The following is a 22,274-nucleotide window of genomic DNA, read 5'->3' as shown; positions in this document are numbered from 1 at the left end:
TGTGTCCAGAGGAGCTCAGATCTGTGGTTGTACAGGGACAAGAGCGAGCCAGAAGTACAGACGAAAAGCAATCACACAGAACACAGTATTTTTACATTCAGAACAGAGCCTTTTTACATGGGAACCTTTATTCTCACCGAGATCTGTACATTCAAGTCGCACATGCTTTCGTCTTTGACGGAGCTGGAACACTGATCACAACAGCCTGGTCTGTTAGAACAGTTTTATGAGTTTATGCCTCAAAAGTAGACAGGAATTTTGTGACTATGTCCTTCAACTTTGCTTCTGTCTGGTCAGAGATCTTCCCTTCGGTCCTGTGGGAAAAGTTCAGTTAAACTCTGACACAGCAATCAAAACAGGGTCAACCCCGAGACAAACACAGAAGCTTTACAACAAACCTCCCCATTTCTAACAAATTCAGCAGATAAATGAACACATTTGTTTGGTGCATGAAGCCATCCCACTGATAGAATATCCCTTCTCCTAAAAGAGCCAGTCCTGTTTAAGAACTCAAATTTGCTCACGAATTCTTTCAGAACAGCCGTACATATTCCAACAAGGCCCAACCTACAGAGGTGGTCTCCCGTGACAGAAGGCATATGATTGTCTTCATGACAAAAAAAAGCCAGGGCCAGTTTCCAGGACAGGACTATGGAAATACTCAATCCCCAACAGCTCACTCAGCAGCACTTAACCCACAGCACTCCAACAGCTCAAAGCTGTCCACAATATGGGAACTGAATCAATCAAGGGATTTCAGGAACAGGTTAGAGGAGACACATTGCAAGAAGGTTCACTTTAAGCATCAGCTGCTTTTCCTAACAGCTGAAGCTGAGGATGGAAGATGGTAGGAAGGCTGATTTAACCCCCAGTTTTGATACAGCCAGCTGAACGCCTGATGTTCTAGGATACACTAAACTTACAGGTTCAGTGACCATTATTTGCACTCCAGACATCAATACCCTTGGGATAAAGCAAGGTAAGCCACCATACCTGATTGTGGAGAGGAGGTCCTGGTGCTGGCTCAGTACATGAGCCAGGAAAGCACTCTCAAATTTTGTGATCTTGCTGGGCTCCAGCTTGTCCAAGTGACCTCTTACACCAGCATAGATGACTGCCACCTGCTCCTCAATAGCCATGGGAACTGCAGGAAAAGACAGCACTCACACCACCGGAACTCTTCCATCAGGACACAAAAGAGTCCTTGGAAGACCAAGCGCACACCAACAGCTCGGTTCAAGCAAATCTGCATGTACCACGTGCACAGAACAGCCACAAAGGCTAACCAAGCCCACCCTCGTTAGCACAAGGCACCAGTGCCACGCCCAGGGCACTCACCGTACTGGCCCTGCTTGAGCAGCTCTGTCAGGCGCACGCCGCGGTTCAGCAGCTGCTGCGTGGCAGCGTCCAGGTCAGAGCCGAACTGGGCGAAGGCAGCGACCTCCCGGTACTGAGCCAGCTCCAGCTTCATGGTACCGGCCACCTGCAGGGCACAGTCACAGCCACTGACACCACCGCTAAGTGTGTCCAGGAGTTTAAAGGTTATCTGGCAGCTGACAGCTGTTAAAGTCAGCTCTGCCTTGCACTCCAGACAAGTCAATCTAAAAACTGACCGATGATTATAAACATTACAAAAATCCCACACTTTACCATAAGCACGCTATTTTTCCACTGAAACAGCAACTGTTGATACTAAATCTCTTTAATTCTAGATTTAGTCTAATTCTAGATAATTTAGTCTGGACCAAAAGCCTGTGGTTAAGAGAGCATTCTCTATTTCTAAGTGATGAGTACCCAGTTCAACACACCAAAACTTAACCTACATCTTTATGCAGGCGCTACTTCGCTTTCTCCCATGCCTTTCTCAGCAGGCAATGGAAGCATTGAAGAGATCTCTAAAGTTTGTTCTTTTATAATTTCATAACACTAAGAGATCCAAAGTTTTATTCTCTCTCTGTTCACACCTACACACCACTCATCTCCAGCATGAGGAGGAACAGCAATTTCCCAATTACCTGCTTCATAGCCCTGGTCTGAGCAGCAGAACCCACACGGGACACAGACAGACCAACGTTGATGGCTGGACGAATACCTTTGTAGAACAACTCAGTTTCCAAGAAAATCTGCAGGACAGAATTGTATCATTATCTTGTTCAGAAGCCTCGAAGCCTCTTAAGAGACCAGCCACTAAGCTCCATGCAGATGCTGAGCTGTCAGGAGGCCCTACCTGTCCATCGGTGATGGAGATGACGTTGGTTGGAATGTAAGCAGACACGTCCCCAGCCTGAGTCTCGATGACAGGCAAGGCGGTCAGAGAGCCGCCCCCGAAGGAGTCGTTCATTTTGGCTGCTCTCTCCAGCAGCCGAGAGTGCAGGTAGAACACATCACCTGGGTAGGCCTCACGGCCAGGGGGGCGGCGCAGCAGCAGAGACATCTGACGGTAGGCAACGGCCTGCGTGGAGCAAAGACAGCCTTCAGAGCTCGGAACCCCACTAAACATGTTAACCCGAGGTGTTCTTACAGCTACAAACACCAACACCACACCAACAAGGCCTAAAACCAAAGTTTCCTGACCTGTTTGGACAAGTCATCATAGATGATTAGCGCGTGCTTCCCGTTGTCTCTGAAGTACTCCCCCATGGAGCAGCCTGAATAGGGAGCCAGGTACTGCAGGGGTGCCGCATCAGAGGCTGTGGCAGACACCACAATAGTGTACTTCATGGCATCTGGAAAGGACAGGAGACACCTCTGAGTGCACTATGTCATCACACCCAAAATCAGCAAACACAACAATCAGCAAACACAACAAGGACCAGCGCTGAGCACGTCCAGGCAGTGTCCCTGTGCCGCTACAGGAAAGCCCAGCACAGCAGCTGAACACATCTGCAAGCAAAACTGGCTCAGGAAGCCTCAAGAGCAACTCTGCGGCAGCCAGCATCTAACACTTGCAGACCTCTTTCCTATTCAAAACGAATGAAAGCTAAGACAATTTTTTCTTCAAAAAAAGTCACACTGAAAGCCCATGGTTTCCTGGCTTGTGTAAGACAGTACAACCCTCTGTGAAAGTCTCAAACAAATTACTGTCCTTAACATGTGGGTTCTTCCATGACTGCTGCCAGGACCACCAGACATGAGGTCAAAGTGCCTGATCTCCTGCAAGCTCTGTTAAATGTAGAGCCTGGGTTGTGGAAACCACTGACTGAAGAGATGCCATTATTTAACGCCTTGTGTTTGGACAGTGCGAGCTCTTCACTTCCAGCTGCCAATCACACTGACTGGCACATGGAACACATGGGATAAATGCCAAGTCAATGACAACTTGAAGGCCACAGCTTGTCACCAAGCCTGCCTGACTGCCAAGATGAAGCTTTCAAGTCTGCTGAAAAAAACCTAAAACCACAGGGTGACTTTGCCAGAAGCGATTCAACAGTTGGGGAGCCTCAAAATAGTCTTCCTAATTGAGATACAGCAAAAATGAGAGCTCTTCCCCGAGACAGGTACAGAGACTTCTTGCTCACAAAATTAAGTAATTCACTCATGTAACAGGAATTGTGTCCACACCTGCAGCCAGGAGAGGTCACAGCATTACAATGAGAACAGGATGTCATTAGGTGCCAGCTCAACCATCTCCCAAAATCCATACCTGCATCAGTGAGCCTCTTTACCAGCTGAGCAACAGTGGATCTCTTCTGGCCAATTGCAACATAGATACAGTACAGCTTCTTCTTCTCATCCGTGCCATCGTTGAATCGTTTCTGGTTGATTATGGTGTCAATTGCAATTGAAGTTTTCCTGTGGAACAGACAGGCTGGTAAGTTAAGCCGCCCAAGGTTCTCCCAGCCCTTCCCCAACCCTGTGCCCAGCTCCGCTGTACCCACGTCTCTGTTTAAGGAACATTTTAGGCTTGAGTACTTAACTTACCCAGTCTGCCTGTCCCCAATGATCAGCTCACGCTGCCCACGACCAATGGGCACCAAGCTGTCCACAGCCTTAATCCCAGTCTGCATGGGCTCACGCACAGAGATCCTGGGAATGATCCCAGGGGCCTTCAAGCCAACTCTCCTACGTGTCTTGGATGCAATAGCACCCTAAAAGAGAGAAAAAACTGCTGAGGTCTGTATCACACAGGTAACAGCAGAGGCACTCAGCACCCAGCTACACTTACCTTCCCATCAATTGGATTGCCCAGGGCATCCACAACCCGGCCCAGCAGCTCCTCCCCCACGGGAACATCCACAATGGCACCAGTCCGCTTCACAACATCCCCCTCTTTGATCAGTCTGTCGTTACCAAACACGACAACACCAACGTTGTCAGGCTCCAAATTCAAGGACATACCCTGGGACAGAGATCACATCGCCTTGAGAAAATCCATACTGACATGCATAAAATCTTTCATATTGACATGATTATTTCACTGTGTAGAAAATCCTACATTATCTACCCCAATCTTGTGACAATAGTGAAGGCTAAAGTGTCTATTTCCTTCCACACTGGCTAGAGAACCTGCCTAAGTTTTCCACATACCAGGTAGCTATACCCCAACAGCCTAGAACTCAAGTCAATTGTTTCTCTAAAAAGAACAAAAAGAGTAAGCAAGGTTCGAGTACAACATTATTCCCTTGCCTAGAAGCTGGACAAGAGAAAAGGACTGGCATCTTCTCTGCTCAAGGTGAAACAGGTCATTAAAACGCTCAAAGAGCTGTTACAGCACTCTCAAAACAGGTTTTAACTCTAACCCACTGATAAGACTACAGGAAGACAGCAAGCTGCATAATGTATTGAGGCAGAGAGATCATTAATAAACAGCAAACAGAAAAGACACCCTGATAACAAAGAAAAAATCCAGGGCCAGGATAGTCCTTTCATTTTCTAAATTAAGACAGAGACAGCTCAAATGTTGTCTGAGAATCAGATACTGAAAGCAGTGTTATAAATTTTTTTAAAAAATCACCAGTTACTACGTATTAAAGTTGCAACAAAGCTAATGTGATGTTCATAGTGGTACCTCCAAGCATAGTCTCAGGTTCTTCTTTAAAAACTGTCTTTTTAATATCTCTGTGCTAAGGAGAGACACTGTGCTAAGTGGCAGCTTACCTTCAGCCCAGAAGAGAACTCAACCATCTCCTCTGCCTGGACATTTCTCAGGCCGTACACGCGGGCAATACCGTCACCGATCGAGAGCACGCGGCCCGTCTCCTCCAGCTCGGCCGAGGTGTCGGCTCCCAGGATGCGCTCCTCCAGAATAGAGGATACCTCGGCAGTACCTGGAGACATGTTTGAAATCAGATTGGCATCTTAAGGTACAGTAAGCTTGACTCGAATTCACAAGGTGCCTTTTCTCAGCTGTTCTCCAAAGTCTAGCTAGCAACGCCTTCACCCAGGGTAAGATAAATACCAGCCTCTGTATTGCCAGCAAATAAAAACAGCTTCAACTCATGATCACCAGATAGCTTCAACCAAAACAGGCCTGGTGTGCAGTTACCTACTTTCCTGATTATGTCCTACACTCTCTCTCCCTAGAAAGCAATTACATTAATTAATCAGCCCAAGCCCAGGCAGAAAAGGCCTGCTTGCAGAGCAGTTACTTAGCCTTGGATACATCAGAACACCCCACCAAATGCTTTGTGATCCAAGATCCACACACATATAAATGAATTTCATTATGTTTCAGGAGCAAGTCGTTTGATGTAAAATATAAAAACATATTCTCCGTACTTCAATTTGACTTCCAACAGCTTGTTATCTCCTCAGCTAAGAAACAGTAAGTAAAACTTATTTACTAGCAACGTCCTTAATCACCTTAACCCACTTTAAAAAATTTGCATGAAGCACTGCCAAACACACTGCTACACAGTGCAGCTGTCTTCTCCGAACACCAGACTGCTGGCAGCAAAATGAAGCTGTGCTCAAGGACACAAGGTCAAACCCAGGCAGGCCTGGGGAAGTCATCCAGTCCTTCATTCTGTTACAGGCAACTCCACTCTGGGGCTATATTTTTCCAAATAATTTTTAAATGACGCTGCAGGTGACTGGAACCCTAGTGAAGCAGGTACTCTGTGTAAGCCAGCTGACACATGGCCGCTCCCTGCTCTGGGGGCATTGTCAAGGTATTAAAGTGCAGTTTGCTGGATGTGACCGGGTAACAGTTCACCTAAATATGCTCAGAACATAAATGTCCTGAAGTGCTGCCAACTAACGCTCACCATAATCAAATTCCTTTTTTGTCCGACAGACCAAATGCTTAAACCACGCTCAAGACCTTTCTCAGACTCACCAGTTTTCTGAAAGCTTGGTTTGGAGGCATGGAGGTTTCTTGTAGCAACAAATGCTGCAGCAAGGGTGTTTCTGGAAACCTAAAAGAGGTCATTGTTTCAGTAACAGTAAGATTTCTTTAATCACGCAAAAAAAAAAAAAGCTGAGAGATTATCATATCTTTGATCTTGAGCTGCTTATGTGCACAGCTAAGCTCCACAGCACCCCATTCACAGCTATGGAACCAAGTCCAGCACCACTGAGAACGGACAAATAATGAAGCAGATTGCTCCAAATCCCTCGCTGCATTTTTCTGCAGTGCGCTGATGTCACCATCAATCGCTGCAGCAGCTCCCAAAGAAAAACCTCCTCACATTTGCCATTTCTGTGCTAAACACGAGAACCTTGGGGCACAAAGAAATCACTGCACCACTAAGCGCTCTGCAGAGAGAAGGCTGGATCTTCTAACACAAATCTAACTGAAGTAATTTTCGTATTGTTAAAACACATCGGTAAAAAAAAAAAATCACAAAGCACTGTAACAGAAATACCTCAGAATCACAATTACTTTGGAAAAGAGCTCTGAGGTCACTGAATCCAACCTATGATCAACTACGACCTTGCCAAATTAGAACATGGCACTAACTGCATTATACCCTTAAACACCTCTGAGTCTGATAACTCCACCACCCCCCTGGGCAGCCCCTTGCAATGTCTAATCACCCCTCCTGTGAAGAAACTCTTCTCATGGCCAACTCTGAGCACTAAAAAACAAAATGTGTAATAAAGAATGCATTATAAGCACATGCTTTTGCACATTAAGAAAGGTTCCCGGTACAGCACCACGCAGCAACGGCGATGCCATTTAATACTCTGCACCCCGAGCAGGCCTCTCGACCCCGTTCATATTCATTGGAAACACTGGCAGGAATGGCTCCTCACCGTTCTTCCCACCCTCCGTTTCCTCACAAACACAGGACAAACTCCTCACCCCCCTCACACCCACAACCCTGACCTTTCCCAGGCAGCTCTAAACCAGTACCCCGAGACCCCCATTCCTCAGCGGGGTCTGTCCCTCAGCGCTGACAGTACACCCCGTGCTCCCCTCCCCGCACCCCGAAGTCACCCCCTCACACCCTCAATGTCACCGCGGCCCCCAAGATGGCGGCGCCGCCGCGTCCCCCACCCCGGCCCGGCCGACCCCGGGGCGGGCATGGCGCTCACCAGGCCGGCCTGCCGCGGCAGGGAGCGGGCGAGGGCGGCGGCCACGCGGGCGGAGAGCATCGCGGCGGCGGCGGCGGCGGGTCCCGGGGGAGGCTGAGGCTGGCGGACGCTGCGGAGTGCCGGCCGCGCGCTCTGCACACAAAATGGCGGCGCCGCCTCACGCCCCTTTTGGCGCCGAGGCCGCGCCCAGGGGGCGGGGAACGTGAGGGAACTGCTTCCCGTGGCACTGATGTGGATGGGTGTGTGTATATCTAGCTATCTGTCCGTCTACGCTCGAATATGTAGAGTAGGCAATAAAAATAATACTAATAATTTGTAAAAACAAAAAAAAAAAAAAGGGGAGTGTTTTAGAAAAAAGCCCGCTGGGGGAGGTGTCCTTGAAATGGCCCTGAGCGGGCGGAAGGGGCGGGGAGGAAGGGACGAGAGGAGATGGGACACGGGCAGGAATAGGGACAAGGGCAGGAACACGGGAAGGAATACCGAACTGAGGCAGGGGCAGGGACAAGGGCCAGGGACACAAGGGCAGGAGCACGGAAAGGGACAGCGACAAGTGTAGGGACAGGGGCAAGGAGAAGAACTAGGATAACGACGAGGCAGAGACAGGGACAGGGTCAGAATCAGGGACAGAAGTGTTACCCCGCAGGCTCGTTCCCCGGTGTGCAGCCCCGTTTCACACACCGAGGCGAGGTATTTCTCTCTCTTTGTCTAGTTAGCACAAAGCAGCTGGTTGGGTGTCTGGGTTGTCCATCATCAAAAGTTACTCTGTTTATACATTCCAGCAACCAAAGGCGTCAGCCTTCATTGCTTACAAGTTACATAACTTCTCTGTTAGTACCATTACATTAACTACCACTTCAATTAATTACCACTCAGACCCTTCTTTGCTAGTTAAATCTCTCGCTTTTCATTTTAGTTAGTCTGTTTTGAGTTGGTGGTCAATGAGATGCTGGCCGCAATCTCCCACTGCCAGAATTACTCTTCTCCAGGTACTGACTGCTCAGTCCTGCTGACTTCAATCCTCATGGCTCTCATCCAAACAGCCATTCCCCTTGGAATCATCTTGATTTCCTTAAAAAAGCCAAGCACACAATGCTCACAATATGCAGCTGCTTAATCATAGCTGTCCTGCTACAGCTACTGATTAAATCTTGAGGGGTGCAAAGCTGGTAGGGCTCAGTATCACGGGTAGGAAAAGGGATGGGGCAGTGACAATGCTGTCTGCAGAAATATGATCCTTTACCTGTTGTGCAATAAGCCAATAATTAGACACACAAGAGAGAGATTGATTATTTATTGCAGGGTTGTGCAAGACTGGGTGCTCAGTGGTATTCCAGAACAATCAAAACACTGCACAATTTATAGATTTTAGCATGCAAAGGAACTAGTGTTCACTGGCTACATGTTACATAGCTGTCTTATTAATTAATATTCCATTGGTTAATGATTCTACTGTTTCTCATGCCCAGTCTTTCACTTCTCTTGGGTCAGTGGGTTTCTTGGGTCAGTTGTCACAGATTCCCCCTGACAGAATTAGTTTATCCAGCCAGAGCTGTTTTCAGCACAGATGCTGGGTTCACTTTATTCGTTTCTTCCTAATCTTGGAAGTTCAAGTAGATGTCCTTGTGGCCTGTAAACTCTGCATTCTCTGTGCCCGCTGTCAGTGGTACATCCTTCCTTCCCAAGCTTTGTTAACCTCCCCCCAGGTCTGAGATCACTGAAGCATATCAAGCTTGACAAGGCAGTTCCACCAACAAGTAATTTGTTTTCTCTAACACATGGACATTACTCAGAGCTTGCTTGTTAGCTGCTATCTGTTTCATGGATTAAATCTGGTTGCCCTGAATATAGAAGCCCAGAAGATAAGAGGTTGTGTGTGCCTCAAACACCAATAGCTGGATGATTGTAGAGCCAACCAAGGATTGTTGGTAACAAGAATCAAGGCTTGTTGGTAAAAACACAGCTGTGAGAAAGAACAGGATGTGGCTGGAGAAGGGGCCCTTCAGAGATAGGGCAGCATTTTTCTGGGACAAACATCCTTGTTCTAGCTCTTGGAGACAAAGACAGCACAGCACAGCAGTGAAGCCAAGAAGCAGTCTAGGACTGTACAGAGAATCAAGACCACCAGAGACCCTTGAAGCCCTCAAAGTCATTTTCAGAAAGGTCTAGAAGAATGAACTGCAGATGATAAATTCGCATAGAAAGTGAGAAAGTAATCTCCAGGGCAGGGAAAGTCATCTGCAAAAGGTGCCCCCACCAATACCTTATGTGCAGGCACCCCAGGACCCTAGACACTCCACCAGCTGGATCAACACTGGAGCCAAGCCTGGTGATCTCTTTCTTGCTCTTCTTCCCTCTTTAATCCTGCTTTCTTCCCTTTCACCCTACCCTTTTATCCCAAACCCACTGCCCTGGGCTTATATGAGGAGGTCAGAGAACTCCATGCAAGAGGGGAATTCAACTTGGAAAACTTTTGTGAACGCTCTGAATTTTGTCATTCCTTTCGACCACAAGCACCTTTGAATCTTGGATGCTCCACTCCCTTAAAGGGAATGACACCACACCAAGCGCTGTCCAACCTGGGCCAGAACACTTCCATGGCTGGGGCATCCACAGCTTCTCTGGGCACCCTGGGCCAGGGCCTCCCCATCCACACAGCCAGAAATTCCTTCCCAATATTCCATCTATCCCTGGCTTGTCCCCAGTCCCTGTGCAGCTCTCCTGGAGCCCCTGCAGGCCCTGGCAGGGGCTCGCAGGTGTCCCTGGAGCCTTCTCTGGTGCAGCTGAACAGCCCCAGCTGTGCCAGGCTGGCTGCAGAGCAGAGGGGCTCAGCCCTGGCAGCATCTCCATGGCCTCCTCTCATTCCAGCAGCTCTACATCCTTGTGCTGTTGATGTGATGCTGTTGTGATGGCTGGAGGCAGCTCTGCAGGTGGGCTCTCACCTGAGCACAGGGGCAGTCTGCAGCTGGGGATGATTTTATGTCTTACATGTGAGACAGAATTTGGTCTGCAGTGAGAAAGTGCTGAAACTCAGGCACAGTGTGATCGGTCCCTCTGGTAATCCAGAGAGGTTGGTAAAGCCGCAGATTCCAGTGGATTCCCCTTCTGGGAACTGAAAAGGTTAAGTGAAAAATCCTCAGCTACTTTGGCATGTGTTGTACCAAATGTGATTCTTCACCAATTCTTTCCATGCGGATTATTTGGAAATCACTTAAATTTCTGCAAAAGTGCCTGGAAAAAACCCCACCCTACATGGATGTTAAGAACTAACACCACCACTCGCCCCAGCCAGGGCTTTACACCCCTTTTTGTGAAGACAATTTTATGAATATCCAGTCTAAACCTCCCCTGGCCCAGCCTCAGGCCAGTTCCCTCTTCTCCTGTCCCTGTTCTGGGAGCAGAACCCGACCCTCCCCGGCTGTCCCCTCCTGTCAGGAGCTGTGCAGAGCCACAAGGTCCCCCCTGAGTCTCCTTTGCTCCAGGCTGAGCCCCTTCCCAGCTCCCTCAGCCCCTCCTGGGGCTCCAGCCCCTTCCCAGCTCCGTTCCCTGCCCTGGACACGCTCCAGCCCCTCAGTGTCTCTCTTGTCCTGAGGGCCCAGAGCTGTCCCCAGCACTGGAGGTGCCTCAGCAGTGCCAGCACAGGGGACGGGCACTGTCCTGGTGTTAAAAACGAGAGCAGAGTGATTTCAGCATTTATTATAATAAAAAGAAAGGCCTAAAGCACGGGGGCCCTCGGACCGGGCAGGAGCGTTCCTGTCGAGGATGCTGCAACGCCGGCGCTGGGTCTCCAGCAGCGTTGTCCTCGGTGTCCCAGATGGAGCGGCACAGATTCAGTGGGTCAGAAGCCCCTTTTTATCCTGGTTTTTGTCCCTTTAGATTGGTTTCTTTTCGGATCCTTCATTTGCATGAAGGTTTAAGGCGCTTGATTGGCCCATTACAGTTCTGTCCAGGCTGGCTCGTTTCGCCAGGGGGGCGGTGCACTTTACTTAGGTGTAATATGGTACGTTGAGTACCGTATTTCCTATAACTACCCTTTTAACCCCTTTTACAATAACCAAATTACAGTACATGCTTAACGATCTATCAACTATTTTACAACAGTTTCTAACCTATTTTTAACACTGGGGCAGCCCTGGGGCCATTGCCCACCTGGGCACCCTGGGCTCACGTCCAGCTGCAGCCACCAGCACGCCCAGACATCTTTTTGCTGTACTTATCCATGTCTTCCTCTTGCATCTCTTCGGCTTCGTTTTTCTGTTGCTGGGGTTCGTTTGGCGTTTTTTAACATCTTCCCTTAACTGACAGACGGCTCGATTCAGAGCGTTTAACGCTCCGATTAACAGTTAAACACTTTTTTTTCATCGCCGTTTCCCCGCTCTCCGCCGCCAGCCCGGCTCCCAGCGCCGAGCCGCGGCGCCGCCCCTCAGCCGCCCACTCCCGTCAGGCTCCGGGCGGGATGGCGGCGGCGGGAACGCCGGGCGGCGATTCCTTCCAGGAGAAGCTCACGCGGGTAACGGGGGCTGGCGGGGCTCGCTTTCTCTTTTCATCGCAGTTTTCCACACATACACACACACAGACACACACACCGTTCGGGCTGTTTGCGCCGTATGGTGCGGCGGTTTTCTCCATTGCTGCTTGTGTGGATCGCTGGGGTGCGGGTGCGGCAGCAGGATGAGGGAGGAGGTGCTAGGGAGAAAAAAGACGCTTAATATTATACTATAAATGGCTGCGTCCATTCTCCGTTAGGGTTATTAAGCAGGCTTGTGCAAGGGTTTATGTTTCTTACATGCTGTAGAACTTCCACGTTCTTCAGTTATTACTGGTCATAATCTAACCTTTCTAATCTAGTTAGGTTGGATATTAGGGAAAATTTCTTCGCTCAAAGGGTTGTCCAGGCCTGGCACAGCTGCCCAGGGCAGTGGTGGGGTCCCCGTCCCTGGAGGGATTTAAAAGCCAAGGGGATGTGGCACTTGGGGACATGGGTCAGTGTTGGGCTGGGCAGTGCTGGGGGAATGCTTGGGCTTGATGATCCTGGAGGGCTTTTCCAGCCCGAATAATTCGATGGTTCCACAGCCCTTCCATAGAGCACTGTGTTGGTCTGTCATTTCTGACCTTGTTTCCGATGGTAGAGCTGCTTTGCAGGGCTTGTGCGGGTACATTGTTGTGGCTTTCTTCCCCTTTCCTGCAGAGAGACTGTTCCCAGTGATGGCTTGGGAACTTTTATCCCACATGCTTTAACACCATGTTCACCATTTTCTCAAACACCCATTTAACATCTCTTGGGTTGTTACTGTGTTTGTAGCTAACTGGTAATGTGAATACAAAGGTAAAATTTTATCACAAGGAGATAAGCAGGTCTCCCAAGAAATGAGGGAGATTGAAAAGGGTATAACATAGTCTTCTACAGCACAGAGGTTGTTTAAAGAAGAGGGAAAGGAATTTTACTCCCCTTTTCCCACCCGTGCCTCCTGGACTGATGTTGGAGTTGCTCTTCAGGAATGCAGAGTTCGCAGTGGTTTACATTCTTTGTGTCTATCAGCTATTTTCTGTCATTTCACATGACTCCTTGCTCCTTTGTCTCCCTTCTCTGACAGGTTACTTTATGGCTAAAGAAATTATATGAGGGTGTGCCAGTTCCAGAATATGAGGTGAATGAAAGGACAGTGGATATTTTGCATGAAATTATGGAGTGCAATGAAGAGACAGACAGGGATATTATGCTGCTGATAGAGGACATGAAGGACAGGACAAGCAAGTATGAAGCAGAAGGTGAGTTTGAAGCTCCATTTCTCATTTCCACTTGAATCAGGCTGTTCTGAGTGATCTTGAAGATGGTATTTGTTGAAAACTTTGGAATATATAAAAATATATATAATTGAAACAGACTCAGCTTTTTTTTAAATGCAATTTTTACTACAATTTAGTGACATAAGATTGCTCAAGGACAATTTTTTAAGCCATCTTGAGCGGGCCATAAATGTAGACAAGCAGGTTAATTGCTAAAACCTCTTAGTCTGCTGGGCTGGATAGTACAGCATGGAAATATTGCCTGGATAGAGAGGGAAGTGTCCCTGCAGCTCATTCAAGAGTCTGAGCTGGTGCTAAGCCACTGTTAAGGAAAGCCCTGGAGGAGCCTGAAACAACTTTGAGATGATTAAGTTGTGCTGAAGCTGCCTGGAGTGACTATTTTTTAATTTGTTTGAGGTTTTTGAGCAAGTGAGTGGTTCAGGTGACCATAGTATGTTTTTAACACACATAATAAAGGACTGTCACCTCACAGGCTTTTCTCAGGAAGGAATTTTGCTTTTCTGTGCAAGGGCTGGCATGGTACACATGAAGATGTTTTTGTAAGAAAACGTGTTTGGTTTTCGTTCCTTCAAGTGCCTTGCCACCAAACAAAAAATGGTGGAGACAGACTTCCAGGTTCTGCCAGGAACAAGGCTCAGGCTGAGCCTTGTTCCTGGCAGAACCTGGAAGTCTGTCTCAGGTTGAGCTTTGTGGGGAGGTGACCTACATGTGCTCATTGCTGTAGCAGAAGGGTGAGCTCTTGTTTGTCTGATGTCAGACAGACTGGCCAGGGAGGGAGTGGAGCCTTGCTTTCTCCCTTTATACACTGAATTTGTTTGACAAATGGAGATGTGGCAGCAGTTTGGCATGTTTAAGCCTTTTTTTAAATTGTCTTTTTCCCCAAAAAACAGTCAGGTAGGCAAGTTCCCAGTGTGGGATTGGGTTCTAGCTTTGAAGAGTTCAATAAAAGAGTAGTAATATTAAAAAAAAAAATCACTACTTTGAGTTGTTTATATTTTCCAGCTGAGTACTGGCAGGATATTCTTGGAGAAAGTCTGGGTTTGTTTGAAGGCAGTCTGCCTGAAGAAGCCGCCAAAGACCTCACTGACCTGGTAGAAGGTGCAATGGAACTCGAAGTGGAGGACACATCTCTTACCAGGTAATTCTTCACACTCTACATTCGTGGTGAGGGTCTGTGCAGTTTTCCTGGTTTTTTTACATCAACAGCTTCAAACTTGGCGCTAGGAATCTTATTTGTCAGGCTTATTTTTCACCCCTTGTGCAGCTTTGGAGTGCATGGGAACTGAGCACAAAGTGCTAGCTCTAGGTTATCCCAGCACAGGAAGGCTCTGAAGCCTGAGAAAGGCCTGGGATGGAGTTAAATCCCTACTTTTTCTCATGATTTTGTGGTCAGTGGCTGCAGGCTGCTGCCAGTTGGACTGTTGTGCCAGGTATCCCGGACTACAGCAGTGTTCACACTGCTTAGGCAAAGACTGGGGAAGTGTGACTGGTCTTCCAGCCTCAGCTCCTCATCCTTGTCTGTCTCATCTGGCCTCGGTTCATGCGAGGAGATTCCCTCTGCCATGGAGAAATGGCATCTGTTAGTCTGGTCTTCTTGGGCCGCTCTCCCTAGCACGGCTTTGGCCTGTGGCACTGCAGGACTTACAGCAAAGAAGAGGCAAAGTCTGCCTTGGAATCCAATTTTTATGTGATATTTAGGATCTTGGCACTTTTATCTCTCTTCCTGAGCTGGACAGGGGGAAGAAGAAGATACTCAGGTGCTGCTAGGCACATCTTGTGACTCTGCATTTTCAGGGACTGGATACAGTTTCTCTCAAAGGTGGTGAGGCAAGCCAGGAGTGGAGCACGAGGTGGTTTTATTCACCAGAGTGCCAGCTTTGTTGTTCACTTACTCAGGTTGCTGGGCTGTTTTCCCTTCCACGTGGAAATCTGTGTTAGTTATGGAAAGCAAATTCCCTTAGTGTCTTCTTTAAATTTACTCCTGCCATGACATCAAGAGAAACTGAGTCATTCGTTTAAAGTGTGGAGAAAAGATTAATAGCAACTCTGACTTTCAGAAGAGCTGACTCCCTAAGCATTCACACTGATTCTCTCTTCACCAGCTTCTACAGTGCCATCAATGACATGACCTTGGAAATGTATAAAACAAAATCAAAAAACGAAGAAATGGAACATAAATTGAGGATTCTCACGAGAAAACTAAATTCAGCACTGATGGTGGAAAAGCAGTTAGAGGAGTGAGTAATGGATGGGGAAGAGGGAAAGATTAAAGTAATACTGGTGATTTCTGTCTAGGGCAATGTTGGTTGTGGTAACTAACAAGGATAACTGAATTTTTAGGGGTTTGACACGTCTCCAGTTCAAAGTATTTGGAAATATCTATTAAAACCCATGTGTTATGGATACTTCCAGTAGGCAAAAGAGATCTGGAAAAGCATCAAACCCATCATTTTAAAGCAAAAGAGATCTACAAGCTGTTTTCAGATAAAAGTTTCCATCTTCCACCAGTCAGTTGCTTTTGTCTGAGGCTGAAGACAAATCTGATTTTCCTAGCACATTTAGCATGACCTCTGTGGTCAGACTAAAGGAGGCAAACCAAAAACCATCCTCAGGGAAGAAGTTCCCTTAACCGGTGTGTAGAAGACAAAATAATAGTAATAACTCTAAAAAAATCAGTGTCAAGTCCATTCCCTGGAGGATGTAATCTGAAGTGCTTTGCCAAGCGCAGCACAATCATCCCAGCCTTGAGTGGGGGCTGGCCCAGATGCTCCCCACAGCTCCCTTCCAGTCTAATTATTTCTAGAGTGGTTTTTTTTTGTTTTGTTTTTTTTTTTTGTCTTTTAAAGTGGTAATTTGGCTTGTAAAAGAGATTCGCGTCTGCTTTCTGCAGGTTTGCCTCCTCTTGATCTGAGGTTTAGCTCGTGTAACAGGTCTCTAAGTGAGTTAGGGAATTATGACCAAGACTGTTAGCCTTTGCTTTTAGGCATATGGCTTTCTTCTTTGCCTCTATTTTCCCTGGTCTGTGGGATTCTGGAGGTAACAGCTGTATATGTTTCCATTGGAAAATCTCACTGGGAAATACGGGGTTTTCTCAGTTTTCTTGCTTGTGTTTGATGTATTGCAGGGTTTAGCTTGAGCATAGGTAAGTAACAGTTTTTGTATACTGATACATCTTTGAATGTAACAGCTTTTTCTTTTTGTGCTATTTTTTTAGGGATATTGAAAAACTGAAGAAATCTCAGGAAGAACAAAAGGCCAAAGCTGAGGTTCAATCCAAGAACATGAAGTTCCTGGAAGATAAATCTAAGGATCTGAAAATAAGGATCTGTGATGCTGAGGTAGGTGGGAAGAATTTTCTTACATGACACTGTGATGGGATGACACAGCTGTGGTTGGTTGAACCCAAATTTGTAGTTACAGAGACATTCCATAAGCTTCCTAAACTCCGGTACTGGGGACTCTTGAGCTAACAGGACATCATGTGAATATAGTTCAGTTGTCCCTGCTGATCTCTCCTCAGTGCATCCTGTGATCAGTAGAGCACAGTGCTGTCTCGTCATTCCCTGAGAAGCTTTGGCAGGTTACTTTATGACTAAAGTAAAGCCATGCCTGGTACCTTGACAAACATGAGGTGGAAAGTGTTGTATTACAACTGACATTTTCCTGAGAAGCCTTTCTTCAGCCTTGCCATGTGCCCTTCTCCCACTGCTTTTCTGGAAAGACTTGTTATTCTTAATACAAATTTTAGCAGCACCTCATTTTGTATACCACCTATAGCTGTGGCTCTGATAGCACACTTTTCTGCTGTGGACAGCCTATGTTCTTCTCTGCCTGTTTAGATATAAACAGAAGGAAATGATGAAATCTTTATCCTCCTTGTTGCATTTTGTGCTCTCTCCTGTTTGCAGGATGAGCTTGTTGCCAGGGGGTTGGACCAATCCCTGACACATGAGGCACTCATGAAATCGTCTGAGGTAGGTTTTGGATACAAGAGGGACGTTGCTACAGTGGGACAGGCCAGGCTTGCTTGTGGGGTGCTTTCAGGAATTGTAGTTTGCTCTTTGGCTGCCTGAACAAATCTTAAAGGCCAAAGGAAGCACAAATAAAAATCCTGCAGGTGGATTCCCATGAACTGAGCTCTTTTGGGTGGGTTTGTCTCTCCTAGAGGCATCTACTGGAGAATTTCCACAGAATAAATTCCCTGCCACTGAAAACAGATCTGCCTCCTTTATTTCTGATCTGTGTTATAAACAGAGTGGATGTTCTGTGGACTATATCCCATTACATGGCTACCTGTGCATTGCAGTTTCTTAATGGAATAGCCCATGTGATTCTTGCTACTTTGTGTGAAGTAAATCTCTTCCAAACACTTAAAAACAAGGGGATAAAGTCAAATGAAACCCAAATTCAGAATCACTGTGTGCTATATTTTTTTTGTTGTGTCTTTAAACATAACATTTTTCAGCTTTATTGTAAGCCTAGTGGAACATGTTAAAGAAAAAGCACATTTCTTGAGTTAGTAACTACAGATTTTGCAGCTTTGTCCTGTGCACTCAACACATCTTCATATTTTTTGCTGTTAATGTAGTGGGAACTCAGTCTTTCTCCTCATTGCTTTTGCTATCTTTTCCTTTATGTTTTCGAGTGGAGCAGTGAAAATAGGTTTCCTGGCTTTTCTGTTGTGCTTCTCACCAACCAGCACTGGGTGGCAGTCCTCACATTTCCCAGTGTTACACGAGGGCGCTGACCAGAGCTAATTTTTGTTGGAACGTTGCATCCAAAAACGCACAGGCAAATTTTCTAGGCTTGTCATCTTCTAGAGCCCAGGCATAAGGTACGGTTTGACTCCTTGACATTTATAGAACTGCTTTGCCAAGACATCAGTGAAATGGGCAGCACAAATGACTTTATCTTTTTTATTTAACTTTGATTATTTGAATAGAGTTCAGGACTGTGGAAGGTACTCAGTTTGCAGCCCCAAAAAGAAATTACTTCCACTTGATAAGCATAAGGGAGAGTCCTGTTGCTGCTGCATGTGCAAAACTTCAGTTTTCCATGTGTTTTATAGAGGATGAAATCTCTCAAATTCTTAAATGTTGTAGGTAACTGTGGATCCATCTCACTCATTTCCATCAATTCTACAAATAATTCCCTAGAATATGATCTGCCTTTCTATCTCTGCAGGAACTGGCTGCGCTGTATAAAGAAATGGAGCCATTGAAGACGGAGCTGGCATCCTATCTTGATTTACCTCCTGTAATTATTTATTCCACTGTTATATTGTGTTTGCCATTGGGTTAACTTTAGTGGACTTCAGAGTGTAATGTTCGTTTTGATGCCTTTGGTGACAGGTAGATGTCTAGATGTCCTACAGGTCTGTTAATGATGCAAACCAAAGACTTGATCTCTGTTTATTAATCAGTGCCAAGAAATGTAGTTTCCTTGTCAGGCAAACTTTGTCCTAACATAGTAGACAGATTTGCTGGGTAAATTAGTATTCAGGTGAATTAGCTAGAAATTGGACAAAGAAATATGGAAGAAAAGGAATAGTATAACCAACTTCTTGAGATTTACCAGTATTTTAGCTGTAACTAAAAGGCTGTCAATATGGTGGACACAGCACGTGGTGCAGAGTTTGGAGCTCTGAACAGGATTTTAAGGATCCTGCAGAAATACCCAAATGTAGGTTTTGTCCCCTAAACTGGCTGCTCCATCATTTTCTTTGATTTCTCTCGGGGGTGCTGGGTACTCAGCTCTATGAAAATCCAAGTTTTTCTCCCTCATACAAGCACTGATGTCCTGCTGCTAGGGGGAAAAAAAATAAAAGGCTGTGTCTAGAAAGGTGGGACTGCTGCTCTGTTTAATCCATCTTCCTCCAAGAGGCAGCTTCCTCCTTCCCTCAAGTGGAATGGGATTAGGTTCTCCAGTTCCCTCCTCCAGCCTTGCTGTCAGTGGGAGACAGGGAGAGCCCCTGGTGCAGGCAGGAGGAGGGGAGGGAAGTTTGTCCTTGCAAACTTACTGTGCTTTGGAAAATTCTTGCACAGAAATTGTTGAAATCAAGTCCTTTGATTGGTAGGTTTGGAAAATTGCTTAAATGAAGGGGTTTTTTTAGACTTTAGGCCACACTAGACTTTTGAAAAATACATGATTGCCCAAACCAAACAAATCCTTGAGTTTTAATGGCAGTACCTTCTGCACATAAAGTGCATACACAAAACTTCATTAATTGTCCATTAATTCACCTGAGGCTTATCATTAGACTCTTGTAAAGGTGCAGGGATTCTTGTTTCTTGAAGAAATGCTGATTTTTATGCCATTTTCTCTCATTAGAGCATTCCCCTGGCGCAAGTGAAGGTTGAAGAAGCGAGAAAAGAACTTGTAAGTTTTTTTTTTATCTTTCCAGGAGCTACATGTATTAATTGATTACACATTTACCCACGTTAGACTGTAGTCTTAATGTTCTCATGGGGAGATTTGGTGAGGCAGAAGGGAACTGGTGGAGTGATGTCTGAGCTGCAGAGGCAGCTGGGCACAGTGCTATCAGTGCAGATTAGGTAGCTATAGCCCCATGAATTCTGCCTGTTGGAGTGTTTATTTACTCACTGTAGGTCTCAGAAGCTTCCCTGCTCCTCCTGAACTCTCAGAGGGCTCCAGGCTTATTTTAGTCAACCTTTAGTTCAGCCTTGTAGACTGCAATGGGGACATTCCCCTGTAAAGCACAGTGCCCATTTCCTCCATGCTTGTGTGATCTGCAGGTGTGGCTGTTGAGCCAAACACCATAAAGCTGTTTGGGAAGTTCATATGTAGCTTTCCTGAGCGAGCTGAGCCACGTTTGAGCCCCGTAAAACATGTTTTTGTTCCTTTGGGCTGCTGCCTGCTTGCTCGTAAAGCATGAGTGGTAAGCCTTAAACCTGTGATCAAGAATCACATCTAGGTAAGAGCATTGTGCACATTTTCAGGTGAGACTGCCTGGGTTGGTGCACCACTTGTTTTTGATTCAGGAGTACAAGCTCCCCTTACCAGCCTGAGGCTGTTCTGAGGCCAGAATGCTCACCTCTGGGGAGGACCAGTGAGCTGGGACGTGTCCAAAATCACGTTGGGGCACGGAGTAAAGGCAGCTGAGCTTGTCCAGCCCTTCATTTGGAGGTTTCCCTGTGGCTGTCTGCCCTCTGCAGTGACGAGTCCACCCAGCTCAACCCCAGAGCTAATCCGTCACTGCTGACAGCCTCCCAGGGGTTTGAGCACAGCAGATGGGATTGTTTGCCAGCAGTGTGTGGGAGCTGTCTCATGGTCCCTGATTCCTCTTGGTTTTCTCTCCCGGTAGAAAGCCCTGGATGACGAGCTCACAAGGGAGATTGAGGCTGTGCCTTTTGAGCTGACATAGCCCAGCAAACCCCAGCTCACCTGAAGGGGCCTACGTGGGACATGGTTCTCTTTCTGTTGCCTACTAACTTGCACTAGCAATGCACTGCAGAATTCCTACCTGTACCTTGGCAGCTTCCTGCTGTGTTCTTCTCTCTGTTGGCCTTGTGTTTGTAAACTTCACCTATCTTTCATTAAATAGCATCCAAACTTGCTGTTGTCTTTATGAGTTATTTTTCCCTCTGTGGTACACACGTGTAAAGCAGTTCTATGGATAGTGCAGGCAGGCAGAGTTTTCAAACAAAACAAAAAAAAAGCACCACACAGTAAGACCTTTCTAGATCTGAAAACAGTATTTTTGCAGAACCCCTGTGGGACATGATGATTTTGAAGTCAGATTGCCCTTAACAATTCTACCTCAAATGTCATCTTCCACGAGGGTTCCCTGAACCCTATTATTTCCATGCCATCACCGCACCAGCCTTCCACACTTTCAGAAGTGTTTTGCACATGCCAGCTTTTAGAAACCGTTTGATTCCAAAGCAAAAAATCAAAAAATCTCCTGTGGATAGGGACAAAGCAAAACCTAGAAAGAGTGGTAGCACCTCAGGACATCGAGCATGGGCCTGTTTGTTGTGGGAAGCATCCAGGCAAATAGTGGTGGTCTCAGTGAGAATCTGTTTGCAATTGGAGTTGCAAGAGATTATGGCCATGAGAGCTGTTGCTTCTCTGCAAAAGTTGATTTTCCTGACTGATCTGCAGGAGGAGAGATTCAAAATTACACTGGTGTCAATAAAACACCACAAGTGCGACCTCTGTCCTCTCTTTTTTTTTTGCTGTGATGGGAAGGACTGGAGGGATGCCCAGAGAGCCACTGCCCATGGGAATCTCCAGCCTCTTTCATACAGCAGAAGGAGTTGCTGCTTAGTTCCAGATGTTTAAATCAAGCTGTGAGGAAAGGGTGAGTTGCCTCAGTTGTGGGGCTATTTATCTTCACTCCTTCTGGGGTAGGAAATGAGGGCAGAATCAAGTGGAAAATTCATGGGGTGAACTGGCTCAAGAGAAATTACCTCAGGGGTAACTGATGTGAAATTTAGTGCAGGGATGATTACAGGTACAGCTACTGCTGACGAATAAAACCCCCACAAAAGCCATGGGAATGGTGTTTGAACCTGGAAAGAACAAGAATATAATCTGATTTTCCTGTTGTGGTAGGGGAAAGAAGCTGTAGTCTTGGAAGACATCTGAACATGGCTGGGTAGACATCAAAGAATGATCCAACAAGAAAGCCAGTGTAAGGCACTGGAGGTCATAGTCTGGCAATTAGGGAATTTTAATCACTGGAAGCTCTTAAAAGCAAATTAGAAATTAGTTGCTCGAGTGTTTAAAATGTGAGGGAGTGTTAATCACTCTTTGGGATATAAAAATGGGATAGGTGAGGGCTTAAGGGTGCTGCTAGCCCTGCTTTTTAATGGGAGCCTCAAGACTTACTTGGCTAAGATTAGGAGAAGACGTTTTATCTCACGCGTGTAACCATGACTCCAGGCTTGGGAGGATTTCCTGGGGACTGTGGCACTTCCATAACTCCACCTCATCATGAGGTGCTGCTGCACCGGTTGTGAAGCCTG

At 46.6% G+C, this 22,274-nt stretch overlaps 2 protein-coding genes across 2 annotated transcripts; one reads left to right on the top strand and one right to left on the bottom strand.

The window, feature by feature from the left end:
• Positions 1-88: 88 nt before the first annotated feature.
• On the bottom strand, positions 89-7,643 carry ATP5F1A (ATP synthase F1 subunit alpha). Its single transcript, XM_038124757.1, has 12 exons — positions 7,480-7,643; positions 6,278-6,356; positions 5,098-5,267; positions 4,166-4,339; positions 3,922-4,088; positions 3,644-3,792; positions 2,575-2,726; positions 2,228-2,452; positions 2,016-2,123; positions 1,339-1,483; positions 994-1,144; positions 89-314 (listed from the first exon to the last, which is right to left on the bottom strand). Exons 1-12 carry the CDS (start codon positions 7,537-7,539, stop codon positions 233-235), a joined length of 1,662 nt encoding a protein of 553 aa, XP_037980685.1. The 5' UTR covers positions 7,540-7,643; the 3' UTR covers positions 89-232.
• A 3,460-nt stretch (positions 7,644-11,103) lies between these two features.
• On the top strand, positions 11,104-20,859 carry HAUS1 (HAUS augmin like complex subunit 1). The gene is made up of 9 exons (XM_038124759.1): positions 11,104-11,986; positions 13,071-13,245; positions 14,287-14,422; positions 15,387-15,521; positions 16,499-16,622; positions 17,193-17,258; positions 18,469-18,540; positions 19,615-19,662; positions 20,609-20,859. Exons 1-9 carry the CDS (start codon positions 11,933-11,935, stop codon positions 20,666-20,668), a joined length of 870 nt encoding a protein of 289 aa, XP_037980687.1. The 5' UTR covers positions 11,104-11,932; the 3' UTR covers positions 20,669-20,859.
• Positions 20,860-22,274: the final 1,415 nt, after the last annotated feature.

Source organism: Motacilla alba, chromosome Z (assembly GCF_015832195.1).
Source record: "Motacilla alba alba isolate MOTALB_02 chromosome Z, Motacilla_alba_V1.0_pri, whole genome shotgun sequence".
Taxonomy (NCBI): Eukaryota; Metazoa; Chordata; class Aves; order Passeriformes; family Motacillidae; genus Motacilla; species Motacilla alba.
The sequence above is the reverse complement of the archived record's forward strand: the minus strand, read 5'-3'. Positions and strand labels throughout refer to the sequence as shown.